At 41.0% G+C, this 10,754-nt stretch overlaps 1 protein-coding gene across 8 annotated transcripts in view; it reads right to left on the bottom strand.

The window, feature by feature from the left end:
• Positions 1-1,263: 1,263 nt before the first annotated feature.
• The window catches only part of map7d1a (MAP7 domain containing 1a), a 31,443-nt gene continuing 21,952 nt past the window's right edge, over positions 1,264-10,754 (bottom strand). For 2 of the 8 annotated variants that reach the window (XM_055013891.1, XM_055013892.1), the window contains 10 exons: positions 10,583-10,746; positions 10,182-10,293; positions 7,822-7,926; positions 6,360-6,506; positions 6,123-6,268; positions 5,572-5,702; positions 4,427-4,665; positions 3,238-3,520; positions 2,226-2,406; positions 1,264-1,434 (listed from right to left, as the gene is read on the bottom strand). In XM_055013891.1, the coding sequence (XP_054869866.1) occupies positions 1,279-1,434; positions 2,226-2,406; positions 3,238-3,520; positions 4,427-4,665; positions 5,572-5,702; positions 6,123-6,268; positions 6,360-6,506; positions 7,822-7,926; positions 10,182-10,293; positions 10,583-10,746 (1,664 nt within the window). In that variant the 3' untranslated portion in view covers positions 1,264-1,278. The remainder of the gene's footprint in view (positions 1,435-2,225; positions 2,407-3,237; positions 3,521-4,426; positions 4,666-5,571; positions 5,703-6,122; positions 6,269-6,359; positions 6,507-7,821; positions 7,927-10,181; positions 10,294-10,582; positions 10,747-10,754) is intronic. The other 6 variants (XM_055013893.1, XM_055013898.1, XM_055013894.1 and 3 more) reach the window with 3 other exon arrangements.

The raw sequence follows: 10,754 nt of genomic DNA, 5'->3' as shown, positions 1-10,754 counted from the left end.
TGGAGTGGGCCCACACACTTTGAGACTATTTTCTTGAACCCGAGGTTTCACTTCTGCAGTTCATTATTTCTCTTCACTAATGAAAAAGTATTATTTTAAAAATACTATTAGACTTGAAGTAACAGTGGCTCTTGTGTGTCCAGCTGGGGGGCTATGTCAGTAAGAGTGAAGCGGCACTCATGTATTCAGCTGGAACAACAGTGTATGATGGTTGATCAGCAAATAGCAGGACAGAGGAAAAGAGGGTAATTGCTGTACTGTTCTATAATACATTTTACTCTGTGTGTGAATAATTGGCATGCGCAGATGTTTGATACAAGATGCGACCTTCATCTGAGGACACGGCGAGCCTGGGACCGCTAGACCCCAGCAGCTGCCACTCATAAAAGTGAGGCATTTTTAAGATCTAAGATTATTCATGGATGGCTGACACACTCATGGCTTTGGCATCTAGTTTAGCTACAAAATGTCTGCTGTAGGACCAAAGATTTTTGTTTGACTAATAAGTTGGCTTTCACCACTTGTGCAATGTTGAAGTGATAGTAAGAGCGGGTGAGTCGGTTTTGATAGAAGACAGTAACAGTGTGTTGTACAGTGCGACTGACTTTGGGGCAGGGGACATGCTGTTCTTGTGGGTTTATTCCTGCACTGAGCCAGGCTTTGACTGGCTGAGCGAGGTCTGGCATGTGTAGATAAGACCCTTTCACACATGGAGTGAAGATGAGGAGAGGGAAAGAAAGGCTTAGCTAGCATAGAGAGGCGTGAGTTTATGTGGGTGGTATACTTGAGTAGATGATCGCAGAGTGCACACATATCAGCTCACATGTGCAAAGATCTGCTCAAATCCACACAGATGACTGGCACAGCTAGCTCGCCATTATTAGTGTTTATATATAGCTACACACTCGCACACATTCTAAACCCTATTAAATCATGGCATGCAGACAGCCAATCCAGGATAAGCCAAAAACATCATTAATCTTGGATTGAGAGACTCAATTTTCAAGCCTGCTTTTGTCATGTCAAAAGGCAGACCACAGAGGGAATGTATCTCAGAATATAACACCACCGTTGAGGGAGGAGAGCGTTAGGAAATGGCCTACAGAATTGATTTTGTGTTACTCTGAGATGTATGCTGTGAGAGCACAACTGGAACATTTTTCTCCTCTCAAATTAGTCACCGTCTAGAGGTATGAGGGCTATTTTCATCCCCAAAATGTCTTGTACTTCTACTTTCATAATTCATAAGTGTGCTTTTCTGTTTTGACATAGGTGACTTTAAAACCTGGCTGAAAGAACAATGATGGGAGGACGGATCCAATGCCCTACCTTTTTCCTCTCCAGCCTCTCCTGCTCCTCCTTCTGGAAGTGTTTCTCCCTCTCCAAACGCTGCTTCTCCGCCTCTTCCCGGGCTCTAGCCTCAGCCTCTTCTTTCTGAAACACACACAGGCGAGAATCCAATCACAGTTTTAATGCCGGCAGAAGGCGGAAAAAGCTTCTGCCAAAATAACATGCCTTTTACGTAACAAGGGTGTGGTTGCTCCCTGCAATTACTGTTTACAACCACAAAGGGGACATTTTCTGTACCTCTGAGCCAAAAAGATCTATTTTCAACATTTACAGCCTTGTGAGGACCGCTCAAAGTGAAACACAACATTTAAGCCTATGCATAATTATAACATCATGTTTAACCACCCAAAAATGCCACTTCTGTAAAAGACCACAAGAGGGTGGCAAAGCATAAGGGTTGATGCACTACACACTATTTGCACAGACAAGGCAGTGCTACAGTTAATCATATCACAGGTCTTTCTAATGAACATCCTCATTGTATGTTTCATTGGAAATTTGTTTCTACTTATCAAGCTTCATTCTCCGCAAACATAGGATAAGTCAACATTACTCAGGCAGGGTATTATAATGGACATCTAAAAAGGACAGCAGTTATTGTTGCTACACGCACACAATCTTGGATTAATATTTGTCTTTAATGAAATATGTCACTGACATTTAAACAGAAAAATACTGGGCTGGAGTTTTATGACAACCCTGATATCAAATAAGCCTAGTATAAGGCTGCATGTGTGTCTTGACCTTCACTCAAAAGGCAATATGATGGTAACACTGGTGTTTGATGCTTACGTGACTAACTAGACCTGCATGACACACTCTATATTCACTTGATACCTGGCTAGAATACAAGTTGGAGCTGAGAGTCAGAATACCTGTTTCTGCAGGCGTAGGTTCTCCTCCTGCTCAGCTTTGGCTCTCTCCTCAGCCTCCTTCTCCTCCTGCAGCCGCTGAGCTTCATCCCTCCTCCGCTGTTCCTCGGCCATAGCTCGGGCCTCCTCCTCCCTGCGTTGTCTTTCCTCTGCCTCCCTCGCTATCCGCTCCTCTCTAAGGATTCTAAAGAATTTGGGCACAAGGTTAGGATTAGAATTTTTGTTTCCACAAAATGATATGCCAACCGCTTTGAACATGGTAAACAATGTTAAAATGGAAATTAGTCTACTGACAGGACATTTCCTGTTTAATTTATGCTTTCCTCTGCTGCGTTGACATTGAAATGCAAGCAAAACAAAACCAAACTTTGTATGGAAATGGAAACAATTGGTATAATGAGCGCCAACAAGAGATCACATGAGCTTCCAGGCTGTAAATATTGACTTGCTGTGGTCACAATTGGCTGCCAGCCTCTCAAATTTCTGATGCTTAAACATCCCGGCTGTGATAAATGAAGGCTCATTCAGGCTTGCATGTGCTGTGAGAATCAATGGAGCCTGCCTGATTAGTCTTTTTTTTTTTTTAACTGTTTACATGAAAAGTAGCTAAATGTCCTCTGTGAGACTTATTTTGCAGCTTTAAACCGCTACGACAGCATATTCTGCATGAGCCATCTCACAGTGACATTACATATTTGTTACATTTATAAAAACATTAGTCAAAATATCACATTTTCTGGGGCAACATTGCAAACGTATTTTCATACTAATTCCTCATGACCTGTACAATTTCTTGACATGGCTGCCAGGAAAAAGAGAGTATTGTGTATGTTAAAAATAAAAACATACTGTGGGAGTATAGACCATTTGGGAACTGCTGTCATTCACAGAAACATTTAAAATTCCTTTCTTCTCTTAGACAGTGAAAGAACTTGACAGTTCTTTGAATATGGAAGGTTTGCATTGTGCTGACCCTCATGAGTTGCGAATTGAGACATTTTAAAAAGAAGCTGACCTCTCTTTCTCCTCCTGTTCACGACGTTCCTGCTCCTCTCTCTCCCTCTGCTCACGGGCCTGCCGGCGTTTCTCTGCAAGGATGCGAGCAGCCTCCTCTGGGTCGTTGGTGCCTGCCATGGGCTTGGTGGAGGGAGAGGGTGCAGGTGACACAGCACGGACAGAAGGAGTAGAATGAACTGGCTCAGGGGAGGAAGAAGCGGCACTGGTTGTTACTGGTGTGCTTGACGTATGAGCTGTGGCAGCGCTTGAGGATACTACGATGGCAGGAACCACAGGGGAACCTAAAACAGTATTGTAGAAGACAAATTGCAAACATTAGACAACCATCAGTGTGATTATTTGTGTTCCTCATTAATTTAGAGGTCGTCCTGTCTTAGAGGGGTACCCGTTGATCAACACTGCTGGCATGCTCAACTACAGACTTCTCTCTACACATGCATTGTTGAACATTTTGCTCCCAGCACAAATGGAATTTCTAAACAGCCATAGCTTTAGCTGAAGGACTCCGTAATTACATAATTAAGGCTGATTAGTCCAGCTTCTTAGCACTGTGTGAGCAGACATGGACCATGGAGCTGCGTGTGGCTCACTGAGTGGGCACCCTTTGTTTTCACGGCTAATTGTGCCTGATGTAATCTTTGCCAACTGTGACTTGAAAGAAATACAGATTTTCCAGTAGCTCAGTCACTTTTTCCATTAGATTTATTATTCTGGCCAATCACGAGAAGGAACTGAGGCAAAGGATAATTGTTTGGGAATGAAAGAAAAATATAAACATACAGCCATGAAAGGAAACAACCTAAAATCCAGATGTACTGTATCTTATCTGGAACTGTTTGTTAAAATGCAGTTGACAAATAATGACAGAAGTGACAATTATCTTACAGAATAGCACTACAGAAAATGAAAAAAAAAAATTGCAAAGACTGCTAGTTTTTTCAAGAGCTTCAACTGCACCTCAATGACTGAAGTCGGCTCAGTTGTCATTGCATGACATGAATGAACCTTTATGCTCATTCATAATAAGAGTATGAAAGGTTTCATCAATGTTGCAAAACAGTGGTTGTCTTACTGGAGAAAAGAATGCCAATCACTGACTATGTACAAGAAATAAAATGTTAACATGTACTATTTCAAATCCAGTGTAATCTAAAAAGGCCATTATTATCCCTCCTTTTGCTACTCACTTTTTCTCTCCTCTGGGGTGGCAGGCCTACGAGGCTCCTTTACTCTCTCAAGTGGGACAGGGGAGGAGGTCCGGTGATCTATCCTGGCAGGGGTCCTGGCCCTTTTTGGACGGCCCTTAGGAGTCGATGGGCTTCCACGTGTTGATGGAGGCTTGGGGGAGGCAGCAGGGCTCGGAGAGGCTGTTCTGCCCTTGGGTGTGGCTGGGGATGCAGGTCGTTGTCTTGATAAAGGACTAGGGCTGGAGCAAAGGAAAACACAGGAGAAAAAATGTAAAACTGATGGGAAATTATGTCAGCCATGATCCTCTACTGTCTTCAAAAATTCTCTAATGCTTTCAAACCAAGCTGACCACATTATATTCATTTAGATCTGGGCTGAAATGTTAGTTTAAAATGGCACATGTCCTGAAGAAACCTGACTTCAGCAAACAGGTTCACAGCAGACAGAGCGCACTCAAATATTGCATCATCCCTCTAAGTGCATTATCAGTCAGCATCCCAGCAACGCACAAGCAATTCAACACTTGGAGGGGAAACATCCATTATGCTGTTTTTTTTCTTCCCTTTAGCTCTTTGTTGCCTTTTTGTTGAGTCAAAGGAACTTTAGATTTTTTCTTCTATTTCATCCTTTCTGTCATGGATGGCATTTATTCTGTGGCCTGAGGATTAGAGGGTAAATTCCTAGGCTTACACTCAATGCATAGGATCAAGCCATGTATGAAATATAAAGTTAGTACCGTGCAGACATAAACACAAATGACCTGGCTAACCCAGCCACTAACCAGAAACAAGCTGCAGGTCAGGTGATGGCATAATATATACAAAATGCAGATAATTTTTTATGTGTGTGTGTGTATGTATATATGTATATGTGTGTGTGTGTATATATATATATATATATATATATATATATATATATGTAATCACATTTATTTAATCTCAAATTAAACAAGAGAGATATTAAGAAAACGTTGCAAATTTTATGTCATTAATCCATCAAACTGAAAAGTTGCTAAATAATTTTCTAACGCTTTTTGTACTTGCTTTTTTTTCTAATAACGGATCAAATTCATATTAAGAGACAGATGTAAGACTGAATTGACTTTGAAGTAAGAAAAACAAAAAAGATAAACTTCATGCTTTACCTTGGATCAGGTCTGTGTCTCATGCTGGGTAGGGACTGTCTCTTCTTCAGCACTTTCTCTTTAGTGATGGCACTTTTTTCCTTCTCATTCTCTCGTTCTTTGTCTTTCTTTTCTTTCTTGTTTTTGTCCATCTGATTGGATAAAACAGGACAGAAAGGGGCTACCATTTTAAACAAAAATAACATTCAGTGTTACTGTAATATCATAGAGATTGCTGTTAATAAAAGTGATAGAAAAGAACAGAAAACTGGAAATCTAGTCTGTATTCAAGTTTCCTTGTCCTGGCAATACTTTTTCAAGAACAATACAGTGATCTCTCCATTACATTTTCACTCAGGGGTGAGGGGAATAATAAATCCACTTATAAAACCAGAATCAGCTGTTGTAGATTTCATGGTTTATTAGCTACATTCTTATTTTGAAGAAGGGCTAACTTATTATGAAGACATTGATAGTACAACGTTCACATTCGATTCATGTTTTAACTTTCTGAGGACTGTGACTGGTGAATAAATTAGATGCACATAACAATAAGAATTAGGCAGACATACGGGTGTGGAGCTCCGTCGACGCTGCCGCTGGGTGATGTCTGGTGTGCTGGATGTCACTCTCCAGCGGTCAGAGCAGCGGTGGTGGGGCTGGTGGGCACACAGAGTGAGCGGACTGGCTGAGGCTGAACGTGGGCAGAGAAGAGAATCTAAAGAGGAAAGTGAAAAATAATTAAACCTTGACACCATTCACATCAATGTGATTTAATGTATCTACTGTGACATAGATGTGAAACTAACATTTAATGTTTTTTTCCAACTTACGACCATCTTTGCCATTGCTGAGAACACTAGCAGCACTGCGGCTTCGAGCGAGGAAAGACAGCGTCGGTGTCATCAGCCGGTCAACAATACTGCTCTCCCATGGACTCAATGCAAGGCTACGGGCTGCAGGTAAGGAAAACAATCAATCAATGTGTCTTTTTCAGTTAGCATTACAGTTAAGTGTTAAATGGATGTCCTGAACCAGAGCTCTGTTGTCAGCTCAAAATTCATGGCAAAATCTGCAGTATTACAGTAAATAGGGGTCTTTCTTGAGAGATCTCTCTCTCTCTTTATCCAACACAGCAAAATCTAAAATTTGTCACAAGTGGAAAATGAATAGACAGTTTTCAAGGTGGCCCATGTGTAGGATTATATCTACCAGCCATAGGGATCTGATAAAATACCCTAAATCATACTACGACACCTCAGTGCCACCTAAGTAGTTTCTGAGGTGGATACAAATTATCCCAGTAAATGTGTCCTTTATAACCTTTGGCTCTATGTGCACCAACCAAAGAGAGAGATGTATTTGAAATTCTTGTCTAGATAGTGAGTTAGTTATTTATAACCACAGCCTTGAGCATACAAGCAGAGAAGAAGACGACTGGAGACTCATCAGTATTTATTTGGCAAATAACTGTTCTTTGCTGACTGTAAGGTGCAGGATGAGGAAGATGTTACACTGAATGTTCACAGTGTGTAAATGTGTTGGGGGTAGAGAGGAGAGAGGGGAACGGGATACTTACCCATCTATTTTTTCCAGCAGCAACGAGGAAGAGTACCTGCTTCGGGGAGTTTTCAGAATATACCATCTCTTAAAAAATGCAGACTCACCCACTCACTCACTAACTTTACTTTTTTTCAAACTCACAAGTTTCCCCTCTGCAGGAGTACACCATGACCTGGTTAACTGCAGACCTATAAAAAGCTGCACTTTCTTAAGCATTAATGAAGGTTCTTGATTTAAAGACAAAGTTGATTCAAAGAAATAATTGTCATGTATAAATCACACACCATTTCCAAATCATCATTTAGTAAAACATCTAAGACACCAAAACAACATCCCTTAACCAGTATGATGAAAATGAGCACAAAAGGACCATTTTGACAATGCAAACGCATCAGGAATGAAATGGCCACACAATGAGCCACTAAAGGATAGTAAAAAGGCACTCCCATATAAAAATGAGCATGCGGGGCATGTCAAACAAAACACCAACCCAAAGTCTGGAGAGTAAAATAAAAAAACCTCAGTGGTTTTGGAAGATGGAAATGGATCAGCCGTCAACCATCAAGCACAGGAGAGGGACGGAAATCAGAAAAGGGAAGAAGTAATTGAAAAAATAGAGGACAATGATGGACGGGTTCAGAGGTGTTGGCGGTGGCAGAGTGATGGACACATTTAAACAGGAACGGGGCATTCCAGATGTTGCCTTACTTCTGCTGGGGGAGTTCCAGAGCGTAGCAGAGGACTTGGAGAGTCGCTTGTTTATAACAGAGTCCACTTGTTTGGGCAGGTTGACCGTTGAAACAGAGCATCTGCCTAAGAAGCCAAGAGAGCGCCATACAGATGTTCACACAGGTCACATGACTGAGAGGAAGAGGAGGAACTCTGTGGCGTCATGTGTTATGCTGATACCCTCACGAACATATACCCTGTCAAGGTAAAGGCAACTGCACTAATGCATCTCACAAAAGCCAGTTCCTGTTTGCTGAGCGTATATAGAAATATATTAACATTAAATTACAGTGCAACATCTGTTCACCTCAGCTAGCCTTTAGGTATGTAGGCAGGCATCCGTGCCACAGAACATGTGTTTCGAAAAATACTTTTTATGTTTTTGCAGTTCTTTGTTGTTATTCTTTGCCAAATTTTGGTTGACCCAAATGACAAAAATACTTTCTAACATTCTGCAGTATTTACCAATGCAGATAGTTTTTGTTTTAATTGTCTAGGTTTTGACATAGAATATTCTTTATTTATACAGCACTTTTAAAAAATGCAAGTTACAAAGTGCTTCACAAGACAATAAAAACAAGAGATCTGTCTCTAAGATTTCTCCTTTTACAATCCTTATACAATAGAAATGAAAGAAAACTTGGTTTCACTTGTTGCTACTTACAAGATTGAAAATCACCGCATCTTTAATAATAGTTTATATTGGCACTATTTCTAAGGGGTTCCAGTGAAAACTCTGCTAAAGTGACAACTACGGATTAACCATAGTAACCTGGACCACCTTTCCTAGAAAATGTATTAAGTCAGGATAAGATGAATGAGATAAATGAGAGAATATATACGATTATGTTTTCTTTTCAGAAGTTTATGTTTACAAGTACACCTAGGTCAATACCAATTCAGAAATTCGGCAAAACATTTATGAACCACCTTGTCAAGCCACCACAAGCCCAGTGAACAAGGAATGGACCATTAAAATAACCATAACAACCAAGCAAGTAACTGGAAATTATATACTCATTTCAAGGCTGATGATGTAAACTGGCACTTCAAAAAGAGCAAAACCTTCAATCCTTAAGACCATCCATGTCCAATACTTCCATTTCTGCATCCCTTTTTATATCCAAATCAAACACTCTCTTTCCCCAAATGCCATGATTCAGAGAACATCGTGGTAATGGAGATATGGTATTAAAGCAGACCAAGCATGAATGTCTCTGTTTAATTGCGCAAAGCCAGTAGGTGACGCAGTATGCTCCTCTGATAGAGGCCAAGACGGGCACTTGGAAACATTTCCTAAATAACGCCCTGAGCTCTCAACCACTGCTGCCTGGTTACACTTGCTTGCTTGCACATTATGACAGACAGCAGGCTGGTGAGGGAGGAAGAAAGAAGAGATTGATTGGAATGCCAATAATTCCCCTGGCATATGGCAGAGACGATTACATGGCATAAGATGCAACTCAGGACACTTCATGGTTAGATTTGCAACCCTGTCAATCTGCACTGTTGAAACGCAATTTCTACACCATTACCAAGGTTCTGCAGCCATTTCAGAGTCCGATCTAATTGGCTGTTGGGCAGTCAGGACATTTATCAATTCAAATTAGGCATTTAATAGACAACAAATTTAATTTTGTTGTTGCTAGTGGACAGAATCCTGCTTATTGCAACTGCTGCAATAAAAGCAGCAGAATACATTTTCACTTTGTGTAATCAATACAGTCTGGTCATGATGAGGGACTAATAGCCCTGCAGTAATGTTTTAGAGGCAAACAATCTGCACAGGCAGAGGTACAGCGGGTATCAGAGGAAATGGTGTGTTAAAGTCAAGAAGTGTGACTGATGCAGTAAAACACGAGGCAGAATTCCTGACTGCAGACCTGCCAGCATCATGTCAACCACAATGATCTGCATCCATTTTGCTGTTGAGATATCATCAACTGAGATACCCTCTCAGGTATTACTGCTTCAGACCTATCTAAATGGTTTAGATGTTTTATTGTTTAAGACATATTTAAAGCAAGATTTGCTAGTGTTTTTCACAGGTTTATGTGATTACATTAAATCACATTGTTCTTAAGAAAACTATAATAGATGTCTTTAACCTTTTGACATATTATAAACTAAATGTTTGACTGCAGCACAACAAAGAGAAATTGGTGATGTTTGATTTTCAGACCATCAACTTCACAGGTTAATCGCACTGAAACCCAAGAGTCAGTAACGGTGAATAAAAACCTCAACAGACAGAATGGTCATATAAGTCAGTTATTCTTGATAACACTTCGGGTATAACTTTTTAAAGATGTGTATCCAGGTAGGATCACTGTACTCACCTTCTTTCTGGTTTGAGTTCTGGCTTAGTGCACCGGCCCATGACCATCTCTGCTGGCGGATTTCTGCCCATGTCTTCTTGGTTGACCTGTGGATTGCTGCCTCATAGCGTTCCTGGAGAGGATGCAAGAACAGACATCTTTAAAATGTCTACTGCATTAAAGTTAATATGCAGGGGTGGTATAGGACACCGTTCAACTAGACAAGCCTGAATTCTAGCGCCCTGTTTGGCTCAAGTGTCCCTGAGTAAAACACTAAATCCCCCCAGATGCAACTGACCCAGTTCTGGTTCCCACAAAGGAGGGCACAATGTTTATTAATGCTGTGTAAGAGGGAAATGTACTAAAGCACAATTTTTTAAATACACTACCAAAACATAGGCTGTATTTTCATCCATACATACTTTGTTCTTCTCAAGTTTCTGTTTCTGTCTCTCCTCCAGGGCTGCTCGTCGTTTTTCTGCTTTAACCCGCTGTTCCTCGAGCTTCCTGCGGCGTTCCTCCAGCTGCTGCTCCCTCAGCTGCCGCGCCTTCTCCTCCTTCTCCAGCCACTGGGTCTTTTTGGCAGCTAAAATC

The sequence above is a fragment of the Amphiprion ocellaris genome, chromosome 9, assembly GCF_022539595.1.
Source record: "Amphiprion ocellaris isolate individual 3 ecotype Okinawa chromosome 9, ASM2253959v1, whole genome shotgun sequence".
NCBI lineage: Eukaryota > Metazoa > Chordata > Actinopteri > Pomacentridae > Amphiprion > Amphiprion ocellaris.
The sequence above is the reverse complement of the archived record's forward strand: the minus strand, read 5'-3'. Positions and strand labels throughout refer to the sequence as shown.